Here is a 25,486-nt window from a genome sequence, read left to right on the forward strand (position 1 = left end):
CCCAATACGCTCTCTACCTTTACTCGATTGACCCTCTACTTCACCAGCCCCGTCTGGGGCTTAGTATATTACAACAAATATCTGTAATCCACCATGTCTACAATCCCAGCTCCATCAATCGCCCTCGCACGTGAAGAATGGCCAGACGCCGACTTTGATCTTCCTGATGGCGATCATATCCGCTCCCTTGACGTTGAATCAGACAAGGAGGATGATGACGACGAGAATGATGATTGGGATATCGAAATGGACCTCGGAAAAACCGGCGGCGCAAAGGCAAAGGCTGTCGTCGCTGGTATGGCTGCCAGGTTCCAGCTATCTAGGATTGTTTCAGGCAACATGATCACCATTCGTCCCCCACTCACCTGCCAGGAGGAAGAAGATGAGGAAGATGATGAAGGTGTGTCTACCATAAAGGTCGCAGCCCTTCCAAAGCCTGTCGTCAAACCCCCTCCCTCTCCCATCGATGAGGACATCGAATCTGCCTTCGCCCTTCCCTCAGACCTTACCCAGTTGTCCCTCGCACCTCTTTCTCTTAGCCATCGGTCTTCGAAGAATTCCTTGGAATGGGGTGACAGAGACCAGACATCATCATCTCAATCCTCTGACGCGTATTCATCCCTCGGTTTTGCCGATGCTTCCTCATCATCCAACTCTGTATCCTCCCTTTCTTTACACGAAACAACAGAGGAAAGCGAATGCGATGAACACGAGAGCGAGCTGGAGGGGCTAGTCGTTCCCTCTGGCCTCTTCGAGTCCAGCCAGAGCGCGAAGCATCTTAAAAAGATGCTGGAACTCAAGAAACACGTGCAGGTAACTGATCAGCGAATAAAGGTCGCCAGTCCCGACCCCGAGGATGACTTCGAAATGGGTCTCCTCATCGAGGATGATGACGATTTTAGCCCAAGCAGGCTCGTCAATGCCAAGCATAATCAGCGCTACAATCGTAGCAAAAGCGCTCCTGCTCGCGCACTCTTGCCCACACGTCCGCCCTCAAGACTGAGGGCTGACCGGGCCAAGTCGCCTGTAAATCCTCCCATATCATCTGCTCGTCAGTTACAACGCATTAAGCTTTCGTCTTCACCGCCACCCCGCCCATTGTGCCCCCCACGTGCTCAGACTTATAAGGAAGCACTTTCCTCCGCCCCTCCTACTCCGACAACCACCTTTTTATCCCCTAAACCTGGTAGTCTCCGAGGACAAAAGTCGCATTCTGGTCTCAAACCCCCCACCCCTCCTTCAACACAACGCAAGGGGCTCACTCGCAAAGCGTCTCTGTCTTCCCTCATGGAATGCAGCACGTCTCAGGCATCAGGCTCTGGTATCGTCATCACTGCAGGTCCATCATCAGGTAAACTTGCACGCTACGAGGCGCCCACAGCTGCTTCGCGCGCTAAGTCGCACACGAGCTCAACGAGCCGTATCCACGGGCTCGACTTTATGGTGCCACCCACGAGGCCATCCACTCCTTCTTCGAATCCTGCCGCACTACGCTTGACCATGCCAACTTCAATACGGATGAAGTCACGACCTTCCCTATCTTCCGTCTTTCCTGGACCTGCCACTGCCACTGCCCTCCCTGCACCTCAGCCCTCACATCGCGCGACATCGCCAATACCACCTCGCCCTCCTTCAACATTATCATTACGTAGTCGCGCTGCACAGACGCAGTCACCATTCATACCTTCGACATCAGCTCCCAAACTTCTTCGCCGACCAAAACGGCAGCGCACATATGGCGACGGCACGGAGTTAGATGGCTTTGATGACCTCCCGACAGACCGGGACAAGGAGGGAAGGTTTAGGGTGCAACCCAAGGCGATGAATCGTGGTCCTGGCAGTAATTTGTCAAAGACCTCCGACAAGGAGAAAGATAAGGACACAGGTACGATGCGTAAGAAGGGAAGAAAGGATGTCACTAGTCCAGGTGAGAACACGTGTATTTGTGTGCTCGCCCCACGCTGTTCCTCATGTGCTTTCCTTTTATAGACGTCTCTGGCGCACTCGCTCCCGCCACCAACACGCTGAGGCGCACGAGTCGCATTGAGTTCCCAAAGGCTTCTAGCACCGATATTTGCGTAAAGAAGAAGAAAGATGCCTCCTCGCCTGTGCTTGGCCACACAAGACGAAAACCCACTCTAATCCGCCACCTCGGCAGTGCAAGCGGACCAAAAGGTACGATTGGATCATTGTACCTCCTAATTTGGTATTCATCGGAGCGTTATGACAGTCGTGGGTGAGATGAAATGGAATCCGACAACCCTTCGTTGGGAAGGGAATGACCAAGTGCTCCGTGATTTCGACACAGTCGTCGGCACTTCCACGCGACCTGCCCTGATCACACACCTCACTGGGTCATCAATTGGATCCCCTGTTGGTTCCTTTGCCGCTGGTGCTCGCAAAGTTGGTAACATGATCTTCGACCCCACGCGGATGTGTTGGGTGTCAACTCTACCTCCCGACGAAGAAGAACCAGATGTCTTCGCCGATCTCGCGGATGACGAAGATGACGAAGATGCATGGGAATCGAAGGGGGGCACAATCCGTGCCAGCCAGCAAGGATGCACGAGTAGCGGAATGTCAGATACAAGTGGATCGACAACTTCCGCTATCATTATCACCGCCCCGAGCCCAGCACGCAGTCGAATACGGACGAACTCCGAGTCTGAGAGCGATCGCGGTTCAAGGGCATCCATTGTCTATGACGTTGCTGACGATTTTGTGGGAAAATGTCGCGCCGCAGAGGAAAGACACAGGCAAGAAATCAAAGGATGGCGAATGTCACGCCAGACGGATCCCTTTGGTTCTCCTGAACGACGTGACTTGTATGAAATCCGTGCCCTGGCTACCCGGAAGTATTGATATCCTCTTCGTATCATTATGCTGTTTGTTCTCCGACTTCTCCCTGATCAAAATGCACACGACCCTATGCTTGCCCTCACCCCGCATATCCTTTCCCGGAGTTTACCAGATTTGCATTGCAGTACAAAATTTATTGGATTTGTTCCATGCCACTCCCTCGTTTGTGTACCGTTTTTGTCGCCTATCTTATTACCTTTGCTTGCTTCTTGTGCTAGTTATCGTCGCTCGTTGCATTCTTTTTTTTCTCTTTCCTTTTCGTTACTCTACTTCGTCTCGACTCAATGTGTATGGGATACATATGGAACACCAATGTTCAAATACTTAGCAACGTCTGTGGATAGATCGGCAGTAAGCTTAGCACTCCAAGGCTATGGGAATAACATAGTTTTAGTTCTCTAACCTTCTTATCATAGCGCTCTAGCTTTCATTCCATGTCAACTGACAACGGATGTCCTCCACGGCTGGGGAGAGCATCCCTGTGGGTACTGGACATATCGCCTGTGATCTGCATTCATCAGCTGTCGTATTTTCAAAGCTCTCGTCATCATACCCGCTCAAGCTCTTATCACCTAGAGTTTCAAAGCATGGGGTCGCTATAGTATACATGATGAGCTATGGCGGCGGCCTTGTTGGCGGGGACTGCGTTCACCTTGTTGTCGAGGTAGGAAGAGAATGCAAGCTCATGCTGCTCTCCCAGGTGCGATGGTGTGTGTTCCCCGAGCATAATCAGTCTGAGACCATGTCCAGGGATCCACCAAAGTCTTCAAGACACGTCCTGGCGATAGAGCATCCACGCGTTTGCGAAGATCTTCTCCCCTACCAAGTAGTCTGCAGGCGGTCACGACTCAATCCATGGAAGTTACCATAGCTCCTGACAGCGCGTTGTTCCTTCTCCCTGACCCAGTGACTTGCTTCCGTTCTGCATCATACACTCAAGTGCAAACATTCCACCTTGCCGGGAGCGCGTCCATTGTTTTGCTAGACTGGGTTACATCGGGGCGCAAGTCTATCGGAGAGGACTGGGATTTCCTCCGATACTACAGCGTCAACGAGGTCTTCGTAGAAGGCCGACGCGTCGCACGGGACGTTTTACTATTAGATAACTCGTCTCCTGATACCCCAACTACGTCCTGCCCATCGCATCCTCACGACCCCCCACTTCGGACGCTCAAAGATAGGCTTTCGCCCTATTCATGCTACGCCATGATGCTTCTTTATGGGCCTCAGACACATAGCGTCGTGACTGACTTGCAAACAAAGTACCGCACTATTTCTGTTTTCAAGCGCACAGCCCCAGAGAAGTTCCTGTGGTCCCTGAGTCCTGTTGATTATGGAAAAGGCACAGTTATAAGAGCTGCTGGGGTTGATACAGAGGATGTGAAGAACTGGTTTCGGGAGGCACTTAAGGGGCTGGAAGTTGTTGTTGGGATAGACGAATACCGTAAAGTGTTCCTTTGATTGGGCCGTGCAAGATGCTGTAGTTCCTAGAATTCTGATCTTGCAACTGCTTCAAGTTGTTGTCCTAGCATGGGTCACACCGTGAGTCACACAACTTAGATATTTACTAGTTCCGCTGTGTTCAAGCGCCCGGAAGTTGATCCACTATAAATATGCGATAACGCCGTTCCTTATGCTCAATTCTCTCGTCCAATGTCAAAGTCAGGTTCTATCATCATAGCCGAGGACGAGCTGTACGAGCCCGATGTCGACACTGGTCTGGTCGACGAGAGTCGACTACTTCGTAAGATCGATATGCGAGTCGTACCTTGGTTGGGTCTCCTCTATTTTCTCAACTTTTTGGATCGGGGAAGTATAGGAAATGCGAAGGTGATAATTAGCTAGCTAGTCCGTCAATGGTACTTCATGACGCTGACGCGTTTTCAGTTATACAACATGGAGACCGACTTGGGCATCACAGACAGGCAATACCTCATCGCACTTACTGCCTTCTTCTTTCCATACGCATTGCTCGAAGTAAGGCAGTGTGCGCAATCCTTGTCCATACCATACTGACAAACGACTCATGCAGCCTGCGAGCAATGTAATCCTCAGAAAGGTTCGACCCTCGATGTGGCTTTCTTCCATGATGTTCGCCTGGGGGATTGTCATGGTACGTGTTAGAAGCTGTTTGACTTCTTCGCAATGTAACTCTCGACAAGATGTGCCACGGGTTTCTGCAGAACTACGGAGGGCTCGTCAGTAAGCCCGATATACTCTTGAAGCTGATCACTGTCGGACCCAATATTCACATCTAGCCTTGCGAGTACTGCTTGGAGTGGCGGAGGCTGGTTTATACCCCGGGATTGTATTTTATATCTCCTGGTACGTCCTTACAGAATCTTACTCTGGTGGTGCTGATATTTCCCGCACAGCTGGTACAAGCGGTCCGAACTTGGCACACGGGTAGCTGCATTCTTTACTTCTGCAACTATAGCAGGCGCATTCAGTAAGTGCTTCATAGTATATCTAAGTTTGCGTGAAACAATGCATCCCCGAAGGCGGTCTCCTGGCCGCAGGTATATCCCATATGGATGGTGTCGCAGGAAAGCCTGGCTGGTCCTGGATCTTCATACTCGAAGGACTCGCCACCGTAGTGTGTGCGTTGGCTTCATATTGGATCATCTCGAATTTCCCAGAGACAGCCGGGTTTCTGACCAAAGAAGAGAGTAAGTAGTGAAAGAAGGCCTCCAAGGCACTTGGTCGACGCTGATGTGGGCACAGGGGTTTTCGTCATTAGACGTCTGAGGGACGACATGCAGTTTAGCGCTGGCGGCGAGGAATTCAAAGCCCAGTATATCTGGCAAAGCCTCAAGGACTGGAAAACCTACTTGGCTAGTATGTGCATTCATATCGTTCTCCGTCAGTGGTGCTGAGTGCACCCAGTGGGCATATATATGGGATTGTGGGTCAGAGAGTCATAACCTTGCTCTGACTCTAATACGTCGTTAGCGATGGACCATTATTCGCATTTTCCTTATTCACCCCAACGATCATTAACGAGGTTCGTATGATCTCCGCTGAGTTAGATATTGATCGAATCAATGTTTTTTTCTCGCTGTTGAAACTCGTAGCTTGGTGAGTGCTGTGAATCTATATTCTACTGAAGTGCTTGACCGCAAGATCCAGGTTACAAAGCGACAACAGCGAATCTACTTTCAGTGCCCGTATACGTCTGGTCATGCATAGTAACTGTGATCGTCGGTTTCATGGGTGACCGCCTCGGGAACAGGGGATACATTAATCTGTGCGCAACATCATATATTTTTGCTTTCGAGGTCTCATGCACACGATAGGATTCTATTCGGAACGGGCAAGTGGTGTTAGCTCTCAAAAAATAAACATAGGCTATAGATGTTTCAGGTCTGGTCGGTTATATCATACTCATCACATCCAGAACTCCAGCACTTTCTTATTTCGCATGCTTCCTAGCCGCATCGTGAGTCTCACGAAACTTTGTCCCGAAACTTTGTGGTAGGCTGAGCATTTCATCCTCAGCGCTATATATCCTACAGTCCGTACGTATCAGTCCTCTTCTGCGCTATATCTTGGAACTAATGTGGTCACGACTACAGCGAATTCGGTGTATGTTGGTTGGTTTAATCTTGTTCCTGCCACTGACCATATTCCAGAGCATGGGTGGCAAGCAATGTCGAGGGCTCCTATAAACGAGGTGTCACACTAGCCATGGCCATCGGGTGGTACGTCGATCCTTACGTTATGCCACCAGGCAGTATGATTGGCATTGATATAGGGGAAATTTGAATGGAGCTGTTTCCTCGAATGTTGTAAGTTCGCAAAACCCGCTCAACTTAAACTCTCGACTTATGGGCCTGTAGTATCGTGCCCAGGATGCACCTTGGTACAGGCTCGGTCATGGTATCATCCTAGCCTACATTGCGATCGGCTGGTTATCATCAGCCGCATTCATGTTCCTGTTGCGCAGGGAGAACGAGCGAAGGGACAGAGGAGAGCGCGATGAGGTAATCGACAGTGACAACTCTGCGGAGGAAATGAACGAGATGGCCTTGAAGAATGGGCGATTTGAGACAGTCAACGATGCACGACGTGCGAAGGGTGATGAGTGGAGTCAATTCCGATATACCCTTTAGATACTGTTTAGTATGCATCGAGAACGGTAAGTAGAAGGGTAACACGAGCGTCACAGTAATTAAAGATACAAGACATATATGTGGTCGCGTCCAATGCCTCGTCGTGGAACAAAACCCAGTATATCAATGCAAGAGAAGAAAGGAGCTACTACCACTTGTAGTCTTCTATTTTCGTGGACGTGGCGACAGGTGCAGGTGCGGGATCTACAGGACTTTGAGCGGCTTCCTCAATCGGCGCTGGAGCGCTGCGCTCATGACCGCGGTTGTCATCTAGCCACTTGTCCATATCATCGGATTTATTGGCGAATGGGCGTTTACCCAGAAGGTCAATCATATCCTCACTATACAACAATTGTCAACTGAACGCGGCCAGAATGGATGCCGTATAACATACCGCGTAATGACCTCCTTCTTGAGTAAAAGCTGGGCTACCTTCTCCACGCTCTCCCGGTGGAGCGTCAGAAGCTCAGTGGTTCGTTGATGTGCTCCACTGAAACAGTAATATTAGCTGATGCTGCAGAGATGATAACGAATGTACGTACGTGATCATTTTCCGCACCTCAGAATCCAACATTTCACTCGTCTTCTCACTGAATGGTTTCGTCCAGCTTTCCTTCTGACTCTCACGACCACCATAACTGACGGGACCAATGATAGTGTTCATGCCATAATTTGCGCATGCTTCAAATGCCATGCGAGTGATCTTTTGGAGATCGTCCTGAGCACCCGTCGTGATATTCTCTGGACCAAAGAAAATTTCCTCCGATACACGACCGCCAAGGGTCATGCATATTCGGTCCAACATCTGCGGAGTCGAGAGCAGGTAGCGATCTGGAGGAAGGTACTGCACAAACAATTAGTATTTGTCAGATACTGTCAAGGAATCTCTGGACTCACTTGTGCATATCCCAAGGCGCCAACACCACGAGGAATAATGCTCACTTTGAGAAGCGGGTCGGCATGTTCGAGGAACCAGCCGCAAACAGCGTGACCAGCCTCATGATAGGCAACAGTTTTCTTCTCCTCAGAACTAAGGACTCTGCTCTTGCGCTCCAGACCTGCGATAACACGCTCAATTGCGCTCTCAAAGTCGTCCTCTTTGACGGATTCGTGATTCTTGCGTGCGGCATGAAGGGCGGCTTCATTACACACATTCGCAATGTCTGCTCCTGAGAAACCTGGCGTAAGAACGGCGAGTTTCTGAGCAATCTTGTCCATATCAAGCTCCTGGGATAGCCGGAGTGGTTTGAGGTGCACCATAAAGATGCCCTTGCGGCCAGAGACGTCTGGGCGGTCAATAGCTATGTGACGGTCAAAACGCCCAGGTCGCATGAGAGCGGGATCCAGGACGTCTGGACGGTTGGTGCCTGCGAGCACTACAACATGCTCCTGGGTTCCGAAACCGTCCATCTCCACCAACAACTGGTTGAGAGTCGACTCCCGCTCATCATTTCCACCGAAGCTGCTTCCTTTGCCTCTGGCCTTTCCAATAGCATCGATTTCATCAACAAAGATAATGCACGGTGCATTCTTCTTCGCTGAAGCAAACAAATCGCGGACGCGGGAGGAGCCGACACCAACGAACATCTCGACGAACTCCGAACCAGACACGGACAAGAAGGGGACAGAGGCCTCGCCAGCAGTCGCTTTTGCCAGCAAGGTCTTTCCAGTTCCTGGAGGTCCCGATAAGATAGCTCCGCGGGGTATCTTCGCACCAAGCCTCTCAAATTTCGCGGGCTCTTTCAAAAACTTGACAAACTCCATGATCTCTTCCTTCGCCTCGTCCATACCCGCAACATCCTTGAACTTAACCTTCACATCTGTATCCTTGTTAAAGAGTTTGGCTTTGCTCTTGCCGATGCTGAAGATGCCACCTGGTCCACCACCCGCACCACCTCCAGCTCGCCGCGACATGTACAGAAGGAGACCGGCGAAAAGGATAGTGGGAGCGAAGTTGAGCATGGTATTGAAGGTAGAGATCTCGTCATGATAGGCGACCGGTATCCGCTCGTGAGGAGGGATACCAAGTTCTGCCTGAGCCTCGTCAAGTTTCCGTTCAAAAGCCTCAACACTGCCTATTGAGAAATAGTAATCTCCTCCACCGAGAGATGCTGCGGGGTACATCGCGCCAGTGGCATTGGAATGCAACTTGACGCGAACTTTCTGCCGGTTGATGACGATGAGCTTGTCAACTAGAGCTTTGTCGAGGAATGCGGTGCGGAACTCCTGCCAGGTGATTTCCCGTGAGCCCGAGGATGAAGAATTTGTCAGAGCATAAAATATGGCAGCGGACGTGGCGAGGAGGGCAAGTTGGTTGACGTTAAATCCATTATTGGGATTATTACCGCCTGGTGGAGGGGGAGGTTTCTGTCGTGGAGTCTCGTCTTCGTCGGGTTGTGACTGGCGGGACCAGGTCTGCTGTTGTTGATATCGCTTGAAAAAGCCCTCGAGTCCTTTCGGAATGTCTGAACCTCCATCTCCAGACTCCTTGGCTGCCTCACCGTTGGCCTTCTCCTTGCCTTTCTGCGCATTACCCTCACCCGCTTCATTCCGCCGTGGCTTGTTGTCATTGTGATCTGACGGCGTTGCAAATGTCCTTTGCCATCGTGGTGCACCTAGAGAAACAAGTCGACGTTCTGCCAGCCTGGCAGCACGAAGAGAACGGGAAAGCATTGGACGACGAGATGGAATAGAGTAACTGGGCTAGTTGTGCTACGGAATTGGACGCTTGCGAATTTGCGAAAATGTGCCGAAATGATTATGTCAGCTTCTCGTTTCGGCCGTTGGCCTTGCGTACGCTTGCGTCGCCGATGGCGAAATTATCGTCACTAAAAAGCACGGCGCAAAAATACAACCGTGCACTAATATTTTTAGTAGGTTTTCCAAATAACGATGTAAGATATACAGAAAAGACTACTACACATACTATGAGCTCTCAGGACCGTCTTCTTCTACCTCGAACGCGCAACAAAACATCTCCTTGTCTAGCAACACTAGCCCTTTCCCATCGGGAGCCCATTTGATATTTCTTGTTTCGAATTTTGCTATGAAGTCGTCAATGATCCTGAATGTACAAAAATGACGGAGAACTTACTGTTCGCCGGTACACCGATGCACTCCGCCATGTCTTCCTCTACCCCGTTCTCTCCAATCCATTCGTCGCTCCACGTGTAAATGCTACCACTCCCACTGCACAGGGCTAAATTGCCTTTACGGACTGGGTTCCACTGTGCATGCAAGACTTGTTTTGTGTGTTGCAAAACGCAACGCAACCGAGGAACAAACGGATCCGAAGGTGCCGGAAAATCGTACAGGTGGACTACCATGGGGCAGTTTTCTACAGTCACCATGTCAAATTACGCACGGTCAAGGAAAGAAATGTCTAGGCAGACCAAACCGCACTAGCAGCAGCGTGCCAGTCTTGTTCCATTCAAGCTGGACCGCACCCGACTTTGGGTTTGGCTTCATTGGATCCGTGCGTTGCAAGCCGATTGTTTGTGGTCCTTGTGACCGTTCATCTAGTTACAGAACACTTTGTCAGCATTACTCAAAGGATGAGACAAATATATTTCGCACAAGACAGAAATCCTCGACCTTGAGTAGTTTCAAGCCAGTTTGACGGTTCCCGCCATAGTGTCTACCAAGATTGAGCATCTTGCGCCTTGTTAAAACATTTACTCACAGCGCCCGCTGGGATCTTGCTTGACAACTCGAGTGTTGCAGCCGTAGACCAAGTCAGGCCATCAAGGATATGGATCTAGAAAGTTCGAGTAACGGTGATGTGCACGGTGGACACATACCTTGTCGTCCCATCCCGCCACGGCGAGGAACATTCCAGTAGGATGCCAAGCAGCATTACGAACGCCAAATCCCGGATCTGGCTCCGGTGAAAAAGTCCCTTGCACATCTCCGCTTAGAGATAGGATATGCAACTTATACTGCGCGTGAAATGCCGGAGTAAGTGTTTAGCCAACCCTCGGGCTTTGCGGCCTGAAACGACACACCTCCAAAATACCCTCCCAGACCGCAATATGATTACCAGTTGGAGATAAAGCCAGCGACGATAGATTGGACGTTGGGACAGGGAAATGCTAATGCCTTCCTGGTCATGAGCTATGAATGGAGATAATGAAGTCATGCTTACCCGGACTAATTTGTAAAAGTCAGTTGTATCATACACACCCACGGTATCTTTTGACTTATGTCGCTCAGCCAAGACAAAGTAATGGGAATCGGAGCGAAAAGCGTATCCTATACTTGATTAGATAAGATGACAAGTGGGCGGCAATACTGACAGATGGACGGTACCTCTATCAGGGTGTATCGGAAACTGTATGTAAGTTGCATCACCCGTGACAAGAGACCAGATGGTGACTCGAAGCTGCCAAGTGATTCGTGAATAACTGACAGACGTCAAGGAGATCCACTTACGCCCCACTGAGAAAAGCAGAGAATGTGGCGACCGTCCGGCGCCCACTCAGCTTTGAGGAGACCTTCAGCACCAGCTTCGATTCGGGCATTCCAATTTTCGTCTCTGAGTTTGAAAACCTCTACTATCCCTTTCTTTGTAGACGCAGCTAAGAGATATTCGGAATCGCATGACCAGCCTGCATGGGATATCCAGCCATCTGCTGGGACACCTGAGTTGGATGAAGTAGATTTTGACTTTGTTAGAATGCTAGCGGTGCTAGAAGGCGAGGTGATTGTCCATGTACGCGTGATCTGTAGAGTATCAGTTCGTCTAACGATTAAGGTATTTTCGACGACGTTGAGGATGAAGTGAGCGCCTGGGCTAAACGATGCGAGATTTCCAGATTGTTTGTAGATTTCTGTAAAGTCCATGGTTGATCAGACGTAAGTACTAAGTACCAATATAAGTTACCTGGTGACAGGGCACTTAAAACTGACATCGTGGGTTACGGCAATCTACCATATTTAGGACTAGCATTATGTGGTTAGGCTGACAAATAGTAGGTCCCCTAGTCCTATCGGACTGATCCTTGACAAACTCACCGATGGTCAGACTACTCCAAAAGGTGTCAAAACTATATGTCACTGTGATATTGTCAGGTGGGATTATGATGCCGACCAGCTCGCCCCAATTATGGTCCTGTCATCACTCAGGCTCTTAAAAGGGCCGTCGTAATCTTCTCCAGACCTCGTTTTCCTAGCCGTGCTTTTCCAAAGTTTAGATATGCCCGACTCACCGAGGGTATCCACGTCTCCCATTATTCACACTGAGGAGAACAACAAGGAGGATGCCTTTATTAGCGTTCCTGAAAATAAGTCCACCCCAGACCCATATCTAGTGAGCTTCGATGAGGACGACCCAGCCAATCCAAAGGTATTTTCCAGTTACAAGACCATCATGTTGATCAGCTCATGAACTCGTTCAGAACTGGTCCTTTGCCAAAAAGTGGTACCTTACCCTCGCTGCCGGTCTCCTGGTCCTCAATGCGTGCGTATAACATCTATCGTGAAATATTCAATGCTCAGATTGCTTTGTTTGCCTTATATAGCACCTTCTCGAGTAGTGCCCCATCCTCTCTAGTACCCACTCTCATGCATGAGTTTGGGGTATCACGGGAAGTCGGAACGTTGACTGTTTCGCTTTTCGTATGCGGTTACTGTGTTGGCCCTTTACTTTGGGGACCGTTATCGGAGCAGTACGGACGACGTCCAATATTCATCATCTCTTTCTTCCTATACATGGTGAACCGACTGAATTACTTTCTCGCCTTTTACTCAAAAGTTGCCTGTAGTGCTTCCAAATTGGGTGTGCGTTGTCGCAGAATATCGCATCCGTCTTAATTCTCCGTTTTCTTGGTGGTACATTTGCAGCCGCCCCTTTAGCAAATTCAGGGTAAGTGCTGTCGACTCTAGAGGGACGGCTGTATTTTTACAAGATGAATTTTCAAGCGCTCTCATATCAGATATCTGGGACGCAAAGGGACGCGGCACTGCTCTCGCGATTTTCACTGTGGCTCCGTTTGCTGGACCAGCCATTGGTCCAGTAGTATCAGGATACCTTGCCCTAGCTAGTGTCTCATGGCGCTGGCTCTTTTGGATATTAACTATTTTTGCAAGTCCTTTCTCCATCCTCTATCAGTTATAATTCACACGTATGTTTATAGGCTGGCGTCTGCTGGTTGCTGATTGTTTTCACTATTCCTGAGACGTATACGTGAGCGATTTTTACGCGGTGGCTGTTCTAGGCGCTCATCCCATAACCTCAGCCCAGTGCTTCTTGCCAAGAAAGCTAAAGAGGTCAGGAAGCACACCGGGGATGAGAAATATTATGCCGCCATGGACCTGCAAAACTTCACACTTGCCCAGCGCGTGGAAAGCATTCTTGCTCGGCCTTTCAAAGTTCTCGTTACTGAACCAATGTTGATTGCCATAACTCTATACATGAGCGTGAGTTACTGTTTTGCAACTGACTAGAGGACCATTGACATATGATCCTAGTTCGTCTATGGCTGTATATACCTGCTTTTCGAGGCTTATCCTGTGGTTTTCACCAAGGGGCACAACTTGAATGCGGGTGTATCTGGACTCATGTTCCTTCCGCTGCCCATTGGCGGCTTTATTGCAGTCGTAACTGTGTGTATCTTTTATTATTGCGTTCCACGTTCTTATCATTGCGTTTTCAGTACATTTTATTTTTTAACCCGAGTTACGAGCGCAAAGTCCAGGAATGCGCACCAAACCCTGTGCCGCCAGAATTCAGATTGAGGATTGCCATGGTTGCAGCGCCGTCCTTTGCCATATCATTTTTCTGGTTTGCATGGACATCATTTCCTAGCATTTCGATATGGGCTCCGATGACGTCGGGTGCATTACTAGGATGGAGTATTTGCTTCATATTTGTATGTTGTCACAATTCGCATGCTGACCTACGGCTCACGTCTCTCAAGCTCGCCCTGTTCAACTATATCATTGATGCATATTTGGCTCTCGCTGCTTCGGCGCTAGCTGCAAATACTGTCGTTCGTAGTCTGTTCGGTGCTGGATTTCCTGTAAGAAAATATATTGTTTCCCCTTTCACATCTCAGCTGACTACCCCTCGCTCAGCTTTTTGCCACTCAGATGTACGATAGGCTTGGCCCTGAATGGGCTTCGACACTGCTGGGTTGTATCGCCCTGATCATGATGCCAATTCCCTTCGTCCTGACAAAGTAGGTCCTTTACAGGCCTCATCTGCTTCCTGATGTGTTAACATTGCAACAGATACGGCCCAATATTGAGACGCAAGTCAAAATATGCTCCTTCCGCACCACCACCTTCAAGCTCCCTGGCATAAATATCTCTTTTTAAATCTTACAACCAAAGTACCCATATATACCGCATAGTAAGTAATAGTATCGAAGACAATTCATCCGCAGACATAATATATACTCTGTACTGGTTACAACATGCGAAACCGAGATCTTTACTTGCCCTTGCCGTCAGGACCATGCAGGTGGTGGTGCCGAACTTCCCTGATATGATATTTAGTTCCCACGCTGAAAAGAACCCAAATGGTTCCCTCAGCAAACTTGAACTCATTCTAATTACTTGCCCAACCATGCCTCCCATGGCACTGACCGGTATCGTCACTAAAGTCGGTTGTATGCACAAGACAGCCACAGTGACTGTTTCACGCCACATTATCCACAAAATAACCGGAAAAGTACACTTTCTCTGTTCCCCTACGAAGAATATACTCACCCGACTTTCAGCGCATTGAACGAAGCAAAAAGATCCTAACACACGATGAACGGAATGGTCTGTCACCACCACGTTATTCTTTGCGTCTATGCTGAGTCGTGGAACAGTCCTTCGATTGAGTGATACTGTATTAATTCGCAATTGCCCTCCGATATCCGCGCGGAAACGCTTTAAGCTGGAGAAGATCTTGAAAAGTCCGGAGACGGAGCGGGATTTGGCACACATGCAGGCTGCACAACAACAGTCGTAGGGGGCGTGGTGGCATCGAGCCTATGTGTACGTCTGTTCACTCGTACAGACAAATTTGCTCGCCCGACGTAGTCTTCTCGACGATTTTGGACCTGGTTTTTCTTGGACCATTTCCTGGTTAGCCAGATCTCCAGGGTCTGCATGGCATTCTAGACTGCGCGTCGAGTCCTTGTTCATATTCATCGCCATGTAAAGGCACTCGTACAATGAGCATTTCTTTTAGATATATGTCATACTAACGTGCTTTTGACTGACCCAGCGTCGTGAATGGTTTATGTACATCTTTCAAGCCCAAATGATGCAAAGCTTCACGTCTGGAGAGCCCTTTAAACGAGGGCTCGGTGACGTTAAGGCTGGTGTTCTTGAGTTGGTACACTTCACGAATGGGAAGGAACCACTTGAGGGCCCAGTCGAGAACGGAAAGCTGATGGGCTATCAATATCTTCATTTATGCAATATATACGAGTGTTATGTTTGTAACCGCTCGTTATACTCCCTGCAAATCGCTCCCTTAGCAATGATCCTGACACTGACGCACCAATCTAGAATTCTGAAAGGAGAGACAAATCACTGGGCCCAGGGGTGATTTGATCCTGTTCACAGTACGGCCGACAATTTGTAACTTTCGAAGTCAATCAGTCGCGACTTGAATCCGATGTCAGCCTTGTCAGCCTGCCTCATGGCCAATGTACAACGTTTCAGTTGTTCTAAACCTGCTATCTTGAGCGAGATCTCCAATCGTGCTTCTTTGGATGATCTCTCTGGATGATCAGTTTGATCCATGCAATAACTTACTACACATTTTCAACATCGTCCTCGTCCAGTTTTTTTGAACTCACATTACACACCTAGGATCTACGCCTTGCACACATTTTGTGTATCTAGCATGTCGAGGGGCATCATGCCGCAGGCTTATTACCGCGAAGTACAAGAGGGGCCTACAGTGGACGAGTGGGGATTCGAAGAAGGTACGATTGTTTTTGATCTTGTGTTTTGCGCACGGAGTGACATAGTTATGCACATGGACTGACTCCATATCATCAAGAGGCTTATTCTGCCATCATTCCTACTGTTTCGGTTCCGGTAGAAAGGACTGCTTCCAGCGACTCGCTCTCATCAACCGTCAGTCTCCGATTAGCTCCTATCCTAGTTTCTTCCTAGATAGCTAACATCGACATCAGCAATCATCCGTTTACTCTGGGCTGGAAGACCTGAGTGATATGATGTGCAATATGCCGGAAGAGCGTGAGTTAACTCATTGTTGCTGTGGTCTGAGAGCTTAAAAACTGGTCACAGTTTTGAACAGCACTGCGAACGGCAACACCTCGAGAGTTGACATTCCAACGGTAACCAGTCCGTCGATTGCCGCTCCTGGCGCCCATTCCGCCCAACTCCTTTCAGCGTCTGTTGGCTCGTCGGATTTGGCTTCACCTCCGGGCAGTTGGTCTTCTGTCCTAGGAAAACGGAAAACAGAGGAGCCGCTTGACGCCTCCTTGTCTTCACGTAAGAGTGCGAGAACTGATGATGCAAATATGAAAATTCATTCAATTGTGGGTGCTTCTCACACGACTCTGAGTCTCTTACCGACGAAGTTCTTAGGCTCACGATCGAAATCTACAAGCTTATTTTGATAGGAAAAACATTTGCTTTGGGGTACAGTGGCTGATTGCCAAGCTGGTCACTTATAATGTTCTTGCATATCGGGACATCAACATTCCCGACTTGGATAAGCTCCGCGGCACAAACCAAGAAGCTACCCAACGTGTGGCTCAGGTATTCGCACGGGAGCACTCCAAAGGTGAAGCAGAAGGATACTTCGTGAAGGAAAAGGCAGTCCTAGTACAGTGCTTCTTTGGTTTGCAATGGTCGATAACTGATGGCATAACAAGTCGCCTTGGAAAGAGCTCGACCGGGAGCACGAACTGGCTCTTGCCATGGGTGACAGTTTCGACGGATTCCAGCGACAGGTCGATGGTTGGTATGGGGGGAAAGTGCATTTCAACGCGACTTTGAAGTCTGTCGATAAGAACACTAGAACACCCGATTACCGCATTCAACTCAATCAGCCAGAACTTGGTTCCTCGTCGAGACTGGTGCGACGGTATGGTTCCAAGAATTTCCTCCGCGTGAAGGTACCGAGGAATATTCTAAACAAGCCACAGCATGGCCTTGTGGAGTTTTTTTCGCAACACTTTCTCCTCTGTGGTGTGGTCTATAGAGCATTCTATGCAAAGGATGGAAACGTTTTTCTGGTGGCAACTAATGCTTCGACGGGATGCAAAATGCCTTCTCATGCTCATCCTCCACCGCCGTCTCTGGAGGATTATCTCGACTGGCATAACCCCCTGTACTACAATACGGCTCAGGTTGGCAGCAGTTCTGATCGTCCGAGAAAGCCACTGATACGTTTCAGACTGTGGCCAAATGGTCATCGCGATTTGCCTTGGGACTTTCGAACTCTGTCCCCGGAATTACCATCAGCTGGGACAATATCATCTATATGAAAGAAGAAGGTAGGCTATTGCTACTATTATTGACGATATTAAAAACTCGTTTTGCGTCAAAGACCCGGGGGGCCCGGACATGACGGATGGTTGCGGGTACATAAACAAAACTGGCTTGAGGGCGTTACGCGAGCTCTTGCAATGGGACGTGATACCAACTGCAATCCAATGTAGAATTGCTGGCGCCAAGGTAACAGCCACTTACTGAATCTCGGGAAAGCCAAATTGTTATCTTCCTACAGGGCCTTCTACTTCTGCATCCTGATCCATCGGAAAATTGTTCCGATGTTACTCGTGTCTGGTTGCGCCGATCACAAATCAAAATCGGGTATCCTGAAATGCAAGAGCTGTCACCTGGACATCTGACAATCGATGTTCTACGGTCGTCTCATATGCGCTCCCCCTCCCGTCTTGCTGCAGAGACTATAGTGAATTTTGCTGAAAATGGAGTTCCCCATCAAGTATTTATTGATCTGATGAAGGAAGGTCTGGATACTATCGTCGACAGTTTGCTTGACTGGGATGGACCGGACGCTATGTATCGCCTATGGGACAGTGTCGCCAGGGCCGGTGCCGTGGTTGCATCCAGATTAGCTCGTGAAGCTGGTGGGGAGGCTCGATCAAAAGGTTTCGCCGTCAAAGGCGATGACATCGAAGATAATGACGAAGATGATCTCGATGCAGCCATTGACATTCCCCGCTCAATCGCTTGGTGGGGTGACGAGGTCTCAGGTTGCCCTTCTTCTCTTGAAGAGACGGTAATGGTCATGCTTGACTCTGGTTTCACTCCTCGCGATTGCCCGATCCTCGCTGAAAAGCTTCGCCACGTTCTTAAGACAATGGTTGACAACTATGTACGTCGATACAAAATCGAGGTGCCTATGTCTTGTGTGGCGTGGATCGTGCCAGGTGCGGGGTTATCAATGATTGCGGCTTCGTTTATTTGACGATTGTGCGTCTTAGACCCCTCTGGAACATTGACTCCCGACGAAGTACAGATTCTCTCTCGGGATTCAAAATTCCGTTGTGCTGACGGAACGGAGTCAAATGTTGTATTGGGTGATGTTCTGGTTAGTGTCATTGTCGTTCCTCAACTCGTTGCAGACGCTGAACACATAATAGCTAACACGACATCCTTGTAAACTGCCGACGGACACTCAGAAGGCATGCTGATCGTCTACTGTTTACTATCCATCTAAATGGTTCGGAGGCAGGTCAGAGCTGTTGAAAAACCGGAGCTCAGGCACTACACGGATGTGATAGTGTGCTCTGTACAGGGAACTCGCCGTTTTGCAGATCTTCTTGCTGGGGGTACGTCAAATCATGAAATTGTATTTATGTAAGAAACTGAGTGACAGTTAGGCGATTACGACGGGGACAAAGCAATTGCCGTTTGGCAACCATCTATTGTGTCGCACTTCAACAACGCCGACCTTAGATATTCTTATCCGCCTGACAATTTCTTGGAGAAAAATTTCCACAAGAATACCCTACGAGTCGACGAGTTCCTAGAACAACGCCAGGGAATGAAGCTCGACGAAATCATACCCCAGCTGCAGTCATTTCTGCTAGGAGGATTGCGCGATATATCATCGGTTGGGAAATACTCGAACTTACATGACCTGGCGGTGTACACCCTTGGGTATGGGCACGATGACACCATTCGCTTGGCTTACATGTAGGTGGCAATCACAGCAATGAGGAAACATATCTTACATTACTACAGGTTTTGCAATATTCTCGATGGGGCGAAGAGTGGATTGACCGTTTTACCGGAGGTCGTGAAGAGAGACACGAAGCTTTACCAAAAGCGCTCCCCGGAGTGGAAAGAAACTATAGAGGAGACAACGCGGGAAACCAACGAAATCAATGTTCAGCGTCCCAGAGGCATGAAAGCATTTGTTATGGATGTGATTTTGAGCCATGCTCGGAGCCATCGAACTCTGAAACTGCAACAGGTGGATAGCACTTTTCCCAAAACTCACGGTCACAGAGACTCCTCTCTCTCGAAGCCATGGCAGGATGCAGAGTTAAGGGTACAGCGTGCGAGGGGCAGCAATAGCGATGCTGCCTTTATGATGGGAGCGGAACTTTCCAACATACGCGAACACGTCGAGAAGATATATAAAGAGTACAAGAAAAGCATCCGTCGTGATTTCACCGGCCTAAAAATCGAACGGCGACAAGATATTCTTCGCTCCCTCGCTCGTGATTTCGCTGTGGCCCCGGACCCGTCGTCTTTTCTCCTCTTCTCATCGGAGGAGGTGGCAAGACTCAAGGCTTCCTACGCATATATTCACTGTAACGATTCTAGCCAATTTCCCTGGGACGTTGCTATGCGAGAGCTTGGGATGATCAAGGCAAGGAGCCTCGGTCCGTCGAAAACTGTCGCACTCGGCTTCTACGAGAGGTTTGTATTGAAGCGATCGACTTTCCATTGATAATTCAGTACACGTCGATTTTTCTATATGTAGGCTAGTATCTCTTTGGTAGCATGTACGGTGTACACTGTATCAGTAGCACGATTAAGTACCACTCAGTCGTGCATGTGGTTTGGCACTCCTGTAGGAACCTTCAGGAGCGATTCGATTCTCTTTGCAGAAGTGCATTCGTTTAAGCATTCGGCGTAGATTGAGCCTGCTGGAGCTTGGTTTGGATTTCGACGAGCTGCGATATGACGGGTCAAACTCATTACTGGCAAAGGCGGGCGAGTGACGTTACCTCATTCTTCTTTTTCTCTGACCTGTCCTCGCCATCTTTTATCTGTGCATCTACGCGTTTTCTGTGATGCTGATGAGTCCCGCATTCAACTCGGACATAAAACCAGTGACATTTCGCTCTTGATAAATTCCAGGCGTGTCTCGACATTGGTTTTGGCCTCATTCTGATCTTGAGGCACCAATATGGGCCCCACGAGTTTATAAACAGCATTACTGGGGGTCAACTGTGCAAACTCCTGGAAGATGGGGTAGGCAAAATGAGTTGGGCGAACATGTTGGGCGAACCTTTTTGACCATCTCATTCTCGGAAAGCTGGGCATCAAGACGGGTGCGATTCTCCACTAAACTTGCGAGTTCAGTTTGTATTTTCTGGTAGTCCGTTGATGCTGATTGGAAACGGAATTCTAGGGACATGATGACTCAAATAGACTGTCACCTTTTCCCGATACCCAAAGTGTCGCTGAAAACTGTTATGTAATGGTACCAATTGCGTCGGTGTTCCGTCAGGAATGTATCAGTATCGGTCACGTCCATGTGAGCGTCATGTGAAGCACACCGATCGCATAGTGTGTGAGCGCTAGGCCGGAGACAAGGGGCCCCGTTCCTTTAAAACTAACCAGAATCTTCAATGATTTATCGTAGCTCCTCACCACCTTCCTTTTCATAACCTCCGCATTCCCCGCAATGAAAGTCGATTGGAGTAAGGTAGACCAACCTGATCTCGCGTTCCAGCGATTTCCAAGTCGGCGATCCCAAGTCTATGGTACCAAGGGTGTCGTCGCATGTTCTCAACCTCTCGCGGCGGAGGCTGGACTCGAAATCCTGAGGAAAGGCGGGAATGCAGGTGAGTGTCGGTGTTCTCGATCACAACTTCCACCGACAGTGCAACTTGCTCGCAGCTGATGCTGCCGTTGCGACCTCCGCCGCCCTAAATGTGACCGAGCCTAGTTGCTGTGGTATAGGAGGGTGGGTTTATCCATGAGCTAGTGCATCACCCCAATCTGAGAGTGAAATAGGGATGCTTTTTGTCTCTTCTACGACGCGAAAACGAAAACCATAAAGGCAATGAACGGCTCCGGTCACTCTCCTCAGAGATTGTCAGTTGAATACATGCGTCAACGTGGTGTTACAGGCGGCCAGATTCCTCTCACAGACCTGAACTGTGTCACCGTCCCAGGTTTGTTTCATTTGATATCTTTGATTATATGATAGATGACCAAGCGAGCAGGTGCTGCTGCCGCGTGGGTCGATGCTGTGGAAAAGCTCGGAAGTGGAAAACTTACCGTCGCTGAAGTTCTTGAGCCTGCGATCAGGCTCGCCGAAGAAGGGTTCGTAATTATTCATTCCAATACTCATCGCCAAGTTTATTGACTGCATCCCTTGATGGTAGAGTTCCAGTATCTGAAATTCACAGTCATAATGCCAGTTCAGTTTTTGTTCGCCTTCAGCAACTTGCTGATTCGTCTACAGTGGCAGCACTCGGAAACGTTGATAAAAAATGCGTCGCCAAACGGACATGAAATGCTTTTGAACGGAAAGGCACCTCTCCCAGGTCAAATTATGAAGTTCCCCAACCTTGCCAAGACTTTCCGTACTGTCGCGGAGCAAGGAAAGGATGGTTTCTATAAAGGTCGTATCGCAGAAGCTATAGTGGAGCTCGTTCAAAGCAAAGGGGGCGTTATGGAGCTCGATGATCTCGCACAGCACGAGACGTCGTTCGTAGAACCCATCAAATACACCTATGCTGGAGATGTTACCGTTTATGAGGTGAGCCGTCAATGGCGTTGTTTATGGGCAGACACCAACTTTATCAACATTTAGTGTCCTCCCAATGGTCAAGGTGAAGATAAATGAGTCTCCGCCCGAGCGTAACTAATGCTCATCGCCAGGTCTCACTGCGTTGCTTGCTCTTGGCATTCTCGAACAAATGCAGGAGCAAGGAAAGATTCCATCCCTCCTGGAATTAGAACACAACTCTGCCGAGTATCTCCATGCGCTCATTGAGGCCCTGCGGTGCGTGCAGTAGTCGAATCCCCTGAACACTTGTTCATTTACGTCTATTTTTTAGTCTGGCCTTTGCGGGTGAGATCCTTGCATGATTCGCTTGTGCTTTGCAGCTGACAGGCAGCAGATACACAATACTACGTGACTGATCCTGAGTTCAACAATATCCCGGTCGATGAGCTACTGAGCAAGGTTAGAATTAGGGCCTCCCATTCTCCATCGCATCTCATCTGTGCTGTAGGAATATTTATCCAAACGCGCAGCTCTTTTCAACCCTCAAGCTACAAACCCCAAAGTGATCCACGTGAGTTGCGCTCGGCAGTTAATACCGTTTTAATTTACTCACAGATTGTCAGGGGAATCCAGTGAACTCATCTGACACGGTTTACTTCACTGGTATGATAGAGAACGCAGCCTTGTGCAGTGTTCATTTACTAAGGGATATCGTGTTTCAGCTACAGATCAGTGGGGAAATGCATGTAGTTTTATTCAGAGCAATTATGCAGGTAGGCATCTAGTTTATCCGCGAGTGCACCTGTTGATACTTTGCACCCGAAGGATTTGGGACTGGAGGTGACTCGTCAATTCGCGTCACGGTTTAGACGATGCTGAAAATTTGAAGCCATACCCAAGGGATGCGGCTTTACTCTTCAGAACCGGGGTGCTGGATTCCTTTTGATGGAGGGTCACCCTAACTGCTTACAGGTATGTCGTGTACTAACTCAACTGTACGACCCATCGAGTTATGCGGTTTTTTTGTAGGGTGGAAAACGACCATACCACACCATCATCCCTGCAATGGCGTTACGAGGGGACGATTTGTTCCTGTCCTATGGTGTAATGGGTGGCTTCATGCAGGTATGTACTCCCACCCCTCCGGTGCCTGTCGATATAATGATCAAATCATCGTCACAGCCCCAGGGCCACGTTCAGGTCCTGCTCAATATGCTGCGCGGTTTCACTGCCCAAGCCGCCCTTGATGCCCCTCGATTCTGTATCTCAGCTGGAATGCCTGACCCAGACGACAAGGATCCTGCTGCCTTTGGTGTAGTCAACGGTGGGGTTTTCTTTGAAGACACTATTCCCATGTCAACCATTCAGAAGCTTCGCGGTATGCTTTTAGTTGTCTTTTATCAATGACTTTTCTAAATATGTTGCTTTAGCCATGGGACACGATGCCAATACCGTCAGCGGCTTCGAGACGGGAATGATGGGTCGTGGACAGATTATTCAGAAGATTGTCGATGTGTCTGGGAAGACTGTTTGGGCTGCCGGGTGTGACCCAAGGTCGGATGGCCATGCCGCAGCGCAGATTTAAATGCCTCTAGGGACAGGGTAATGACCCATTGTACATACCATGAAAGAACGAAGATTGAAGCGCAATAAATCTCTGCAATAATATAGCAAATTATTTGCTCTAATGGAGGGTATAACTGATGAGTCCTCTAAATCACATTCGCCTCTGACGCTCACTTCCAACTGCCATGATGTTAATCAGCGAGAGAGAGAGAAAATGCTTGAAATACTTACTCGCTTGTTGACTTCGATACTCGCGAAGAGCGCGGGTCCTGTCGGGTCCTTGAATATCCGCCCAACCAGACAAGGGCACAACTACAACCGTTGCATTGTCCTCGCCACCCAGCTCTTCAGAGCATGATAAAATTTGGTCGGCGGCTTTTTTTGGACTAGGTGCACCTCGGGCAACGTCCACGATTTCTTGGTCAGATAGGATGGATGACACTCCATCGGAGACGATGATCATGTATGCCCACTTCTTGCCTGTCGATGATGTCAGAGGCTGTAACAACGCTGCACAGGAAAGAATAGAACCTTCCAGCAGCATGGTTCGAACATCTGGCTCTGGAGTCACGCCGTATCGCTTCCACTTGAGATCTCCAAGGCTAAGACCCGATATCAGTAAGTTGCTAGAAGTAAGCGGTTGTGCTGCTCACGCTCTCGTATTCGCCAGAGCACCCATCCAGCTGTAAGGAAATGAAGGAGGGTGCGATAATGGAAAACGCTGCACTGGCTTACCGAGACTCGCCGAACGAATCGGTGATAAGTGATGAACCCATCATGCGTCGTAGACGAGCGGCCTCCATAAGGGTATCTGGGTGATGATTCTCGGTCATCGGGTGGACTAGACAGTCGTTGGTACGACAAAGGAGTACTCGAGCATCGCTGTTCGCGTGTTCTCTAAACGTATATATGTGTTCATTGAAAATATGACTAACCCAACATGAGCGACTGTCAAAACAAGTTTTGTGGAGGAGAAGAATGGGCGGGTATCAAGGGAGTGGAGGATCGCGACAGACGCTGTTGCTCCACATGTTTTGGCTTCACTCTCAATAGCGAGGAGCCGGTCTAAACTTACCCATTTATAAACGTCAAACGGTAAGTGATTGTTGCTCACCGACTTCGAAGAACGCCTGGGTTGCACGTGCCTCGAGATCCAAGGGAGGTGTATCATTTGACTTTGACTGATGTATCCAGGGAGCAAGGGCGCCCCCGCGGAACCTCTTGAAATAACCTCCTTGGTCCTTTATCCACAGATACAACTCAGGAATGTGACTCTTGTCGACGGATTCGAATAACCCATGCAACTCCTGGCGCAAATATTGGGAAACTGTGGATCCACCATGTCTGCATAGTGTCAACGACTGGTGTGTATGTCAAGGTTGATATGATACATACCCGTCATAGAGGCCGACAAAAACTACCTGTCGTGCTAATGGGTCATTTATATTCTTTGGGGCCCAGTCTATGCCGAGGGTTTTCTTCAAGCTTGCTCGTAGCCCTTCAGGATCTAAGAGTAATGATGCAAACGCATAATAGTCTTCGTGGTGACTGTGCAAACAGAGACTCAGCTAGGCAACGAGGCGTAAGGAATAATGATCACCTGCGAGTACCTCTTGAGGATGCCACGCCTATGACGGTGGGTGAATGAAGTGGTACACGACCAGCGCCACCTGTGCAAGCTCGTTCAAACTTGAAAGCAGGGTAAGTGAATAAAACTGACCTGGGGTAGAGAAGCGAAGAAAGTCATGATACCGGCGTGAGGATGAATACACTGTCGTCTTTAAGGATTTGGACGACTGGAAGAATAAGGAAGCTATTCGTTGCATGCTCTGTCACGGGATGGAGAGCATAATATTGCCTTAACGCATAAAGTCAAAGCGTTAAAGCCTTGTACTGCAAAAAGGTGGGAAAACGGTCTGCCATGCACCTTTCGACAAAATCATTGACCCTCATAACTTATAAGACTAGTTTGCACTCCAAGTTCGAACCGTTGGGCAGTTACTCTGCTGCTCCAACGAGTCGGCGAACG

At 49.0% G+C, this 25,486-nt stretch overlaps 11 protein-coding genes across 11 annotated transcripts; 7 read left to right on the top strand and 4 right to left on the bottom strand.

The window, feature by feature from the left end:
• Positions 1-93: 93 nt before the first annotated feature.
• EDB91DRAFT_1047025 (uncharacterized protein) lies at positions 94-2,862 on the top strand (the record flags this gene model as incomplete). The annotated part of the gene is made up of 3 exons (XM_041313297.1): positions 94-1,939; positions 1,990-2,175; positions 2,231-2,862. 3 exons carry the CDS (start codon positions 94-96, stop codon positions 2,860-2,862), a joined length of 2,664 nt encoding a protein of 887 aa, XP_041181453.1.
• Positions 2,863-3,310: 448 nt separating this feature from the next.
• EDB91DRAFT_1046630 (UreD urease accessory protein-domain-containing protein) lies at positions 3,311-4,320 on the top strand (the record flags this gene model as incomplete). The annotated part of the gene is made up of 2 exons (XM_041313278.1): positions 3,311-3,559; positions 3,610-4,320. 2 exons carry the CDS (start codon positions 3,311-3,313, stop codon positions 4,318-4,320), a joined length of 960 nt encoding a protein of 319 aa, XP_041181454.1.
• Positions 4,321-4,416: 96 nt separating this feature from the next.
• On the top strand, positions 4,417-7,470 carry EDB91DRAFT_769884 (major facilitator superfamily domain-containing protein). Its single transcript, XM_041328345.1, has 20 exons — positions 4,417-4,689; positions 4,747-4,836; positions 4,892-4,972; positions 5,022-5,061; positions 5,118-5,184; positions 5,235-5,308; positions 5,361-5,528; positions 5,584-5,697; positions 5,746-5,764; positions 5,812-5,863; positions 5,934-5,937; positions 5,989-6,106; positions 6,156-6,172; positions 6,223-6,298; positions 6,358-6,377; positions 6,435-6,444; positions 6,492-6,560; positions 6,614-6,647; positions 6,699-7,296; positions 7,345-7,470. The coding sequence occupies exons 1-19, from the start codon at positions 4,513-4,515 to the stop codon at positions 6,969-6,971; spliced, it is 1,503 nt and encodes a 500-aa protein (XP_041181455.1). The 5' UTR covers positions 4,417-4,512; the 3' UTR covers positions 6,972-7,296; positions 7,345-7,470.
• EDB91DRAFT_770705 (ATP-dependent metallopeptidase Hfl) lies at positions 7,046-9,763 on the bottom strand. The gene is made up of 4 exons (XM_041328349.1): positions 7,869-9,763; positions 7,514-7,815; positions 7,366-7,461; positions 7,046-7,312 (listed from the first exon to the last, which is right to left on the bottom strand). Exons 1-4 carry the CDS (start codon positions 9,642-9,644, stop codon positions 7,120-7,122), a joined length of 2,367 nt encoding a protein of 788 aa, XP_041181456.1. The 5' UTR covers positions 9,645-9,763; the 3' UTR covers positions 7,046-7,119.
• EDB91DRAFT_1110093 (WD repeat-containing protein 8) lies at positions 9,733-11,853 on the bottom strand. The gene is made up of 10 exons (XM_041317673.1): positions 11,403-11,853; positions 11,280-11,352; positions 11,116-11,222; positions 10,976-11,062; positions 10,772-10,909; positions 10,654-10,728; positions 10,548-10,608; positions 10,364-10,489; positions 10,066-10,308; positions 9,733-10,015 (listed from the first exon to the last, which is right to left on the bottom strand). Exons 1-10 carry the CDS (start codon positions 11,811-11,813, stop codon positions 9,897-9,899), a joined length of 1,440 nt encoding a protein of 479 aa, XP_041181457.1. The 5' UTR covers positions 11,814-11,853; the 3' UTR covers positions 9,733-9,896.
• Positions 11,854-12,165: 312 nt separating this feature from the next.
• On the top strand, positions 12,166-14,274 carry EDB91DRAFT_1244480 (major facilitator superfamily domain-containing protein; the record flags this gene model as incomplete). Its single annotated transcript, XM_041322412.1, has 12 exons — positions 12,166-12,315; positions 12,368-12,429; positions 12,491-12,683; positions 12,734-12,834; positions 12,891-12,987; positions 13,106-13,155; positions 13,208-13,388; positions 13,440-13,574; positions 13,625-13,840; positions 13,889-13,990; positions 14,046-14,149; positions 14,202-14,274. 12 exons carry the CDS (start codon positions 12,166-12,168, stop codon positions 14,272-14,274), a joined length of 1,464 nt encoding a protein of 487 aa, XP_041181458.1.
• A 264-nt stretch (positions 14,275-14,538) lies between these two features.
• EDB91DRAFT_1235317 (uncharacterized protein) lies at positions 14,539-14,931 on the top strand (the record flags this gene model as incomplete). The annotated part of the gene is made up of 3 exons (XM_041321301.1): positions 14,539-14,643; positions 14,693-14,742; positions 14,778-14,931. The coding sequence occupies 3 exons, from the start codon at positions 14,539-14,541 to the stop codon at positions 14,929-14,931; spliced, it is 309 nt and encodes a 102-aa protein (XP_041181459.1).
• Positions 14,932-15,816: 885 nt separating this feature from the next.
• On the top strand, positions 15,817-19,875 carry EDB91DRAFT_1235318 (RNA dependent RNA polymerase-domain-containing protein; the record flags this gene model as incomplete). The annotated part of the gene is made up of 16 exons (XM_041321302.1): positions 15,817-15,898; positions 15,976-16,052; positions 16,112-16,175; positions 16,227-16,283; positions 16,332-16,480; positions 16,530-16,769; positions 16,820-17,023; positions 17,045-17,296; positions 17,344-17,443; positions 17,497-17,624; positions 17,677-18,343; positions 18,398-18,504; positions 18,557-18,598; positions 18,649-18,745; positions 18,797-19,112; positions 19,161-19,875. 16 exons carry the CDS (start codon positions 15,817-15,819, stop codon positions 19,873-19,875), a joined length of 3,297 nt encoding a protein of 1,098 aa, XP_041181460.1.
• A 172-nt stretch (positions 19,876-20,047) lies between these two features.
• On the bottom strand, positions 20,048-20,568 carry EDB91DRAFT_1244482 (prefoldin subunit 6; the record flags this gene model as incomplete). Its single annotated transcript, XM_041322413.1, has 4 exons — positions 20,048-20,101; positions 20,156-20,216; positions 20,266-20,390; positions 20,440-20,568. The coding sequence occupies 4 exons, from the start codon at positions 20,566-20,568 to the stop codon at positions 20,048-20,050; spliced, it is 369 nt and encodes a 122-aa protein (XP_041181461.1).
• Positions 20,569-20,651: 83 nt separating this feature from the next.
• Positions 20,652-23,566, top strand: EDB91DRAFT_1110127 (nucleophile aminohydrolase). Its single transcript, XM_041317674.1, has 18 exons — positions 20,652-20,998; positions 21,054-21,120; positions 21,171-21,331; positions 21,383-21,482; positions 21,545-21,575; positions 21,625-21,921; positions 21,976-21,994; positions 22,044-22,167; positions 22,223-22,236; positions 22,286-22,350; positions 22,400-22,462; positions 22,515-22,554; positions 22,614-22,664; positions 22,717-22,731; positions 22,781-22,863; positions 22,921-23,016; positions 23,074-23,269; positions 23,322-23,566. Exons 1-18 carry the CDS (start codon positions 20,839-20,841, stop codon positions 23,474-23,476), a joined length of 1,737 nt encoding a protein of 578 aa, XP_041181462.1. The 5' UTR covers positions 20,652-20,838; the 3' UTR covers positions 23,477-23,566.
• Positions 23,567-25,380, bottom strand: EDB91DRAFT_1110133 (phosphatase 2C-like domain-containing protein). The gene is made up of 10 exons (XM_041317675.1): positions 25,178-25,380; positions 25,058-25,127; positions 24,853-25,005; positions 24,572-24,801; positions 24,393-24,522; positions 24,193-24,339; positions 24,111-24,140; positions 23,989-24,059; positions 23,689-23,937; positions 23,567-23,637 (listed from the first exon to the last, which is right to left on the bottom strand). The coding sequence occupies exons 1-10, from the start codon at positions 25,281-25,283 to the stop codon at positions 23,609-23,611; spliced, it is 1,215 nt and encodes a 404-aa protein (XP_041181463.1). The 5' UTR covers positions 25,284-25,380; the 3' UTR covers positions 23,567-23,608.
• Positions 25,381-25,486: the final 106 nt, after the last annotated feature.

Source organism: Suillus paluster, assembly GCF_016628075.1.
Source record: "Suillus paluster strain FC165 chromosome Unknown EDB91scaffold_7, whole genome shotgun sequence".
NCBI lineage: Eukaryota > Fungi > Basidiomycota > Agaricomycetes > Boletales > Suillaceae > Suillus > Suillus paluster.

Coding starts and splice junctions, on each gene's coding strand:
- EDB91DRAFT_770705 (XM_041328349.1), bottom strand. CDS start 9,644: ATGCTTTCCCGTTCTCTTCGTGCTGCCAGGCTGGCAGAACGTCGACTT. Junction 7,816..7,868: donor GCGCCTTGGGATATGCACAA/GTGAGTCCAGAG, acceptor TTGTTTGTGCAG/TACCTTCCTCCAGATCGCTA. Junction 7,313..7,365: donor AAGAAGGAGGTCATTACGCG/GTATGTTATACG, acceptor ATTGTTGTATAG/TGAGGATATGATTGACCTTC.
- EDB91DRAFT_1110093 (XM_041317673.1), bottom strand. CDS start 11,813: ATGGACTTTACAGAAATCTACAAACAATCTGGAAATCTCGCATCGTTT. Junction 10,910..10,975: donor TCTGGGAGGGTATTTTGGAG/GTGTGTCGTTTC, acceptor TTTCACGCGCAG/TATAAGTTGCATATCCTATC. Junction 10,609..10,653: donor GCAAGATCCCAGCGGGCGCT/GTGAGTAAATGT, acceptor CAATCTTGGTAG/ACACTATGGCGGGAACCGTC.
- EDB91DRAFT_1110133 (XM_041317675.1), bottom strand. CDS start 25,283: ATGCAACGAATAGCTTCCTTATTCTTCCAGTCGTCCAAATCCTTAAAG. Junction 25,006..25,057: donor TCCTCAAGAGGTACTCGCAG/GTGATCATTATT, acceptor CTGTTTGCACAG/TCACCACGAAGACTATTATG. Junction 24,340..24,392: donor TTGACAGTCGCTCATGTTGG/GTTAGTCATATT, acceptor ACACGCGAACAG/CGATGCTCGAGTACTCCTTT.
- EDB91DRAFT_1110127 (XM_041317674.1), top strand. CDS start 20,839: ATGAAAGTCGATTGGAGTAAGGTAGACCAACCTGATCTCGCGTTCCAG. Junction 22,555..22,613: donor TGACACGGTTTACTTCACTG/GTATGATAGAGA, acceptor ATCGTGTTTCAG/CTACAGATCAGTGGGGAAAT. Junction 22,864..22,920: donor GTCACCCTAACTGCTTACAG/GTATGTCGTGTA, acceptor GTTTTTTTGTAG/GGTGGAAAACGACCATACCA.
- EDB91DRAFT_769884 (XM_041328345.1), top strand. CDS start 4,513: ATGTCAAAGTCAGGTTCTATCATCATAGCCGAGGACGAGCTGTACGAG. Junction 5,185..5,234: donor ATTGTATTTTATATCTCCTG/GTACGTCCTTAC, acceptor TTTCCCGCACAG/CTGGTACAAGCGGTCCGAAC. Junction 6,561..6,613: donor CTAGCCATGGCCATCGGGTG/GTACGTCGATCC, acceptor GCATTGATATAG/GGGAAATTTGAATGGAGCTG.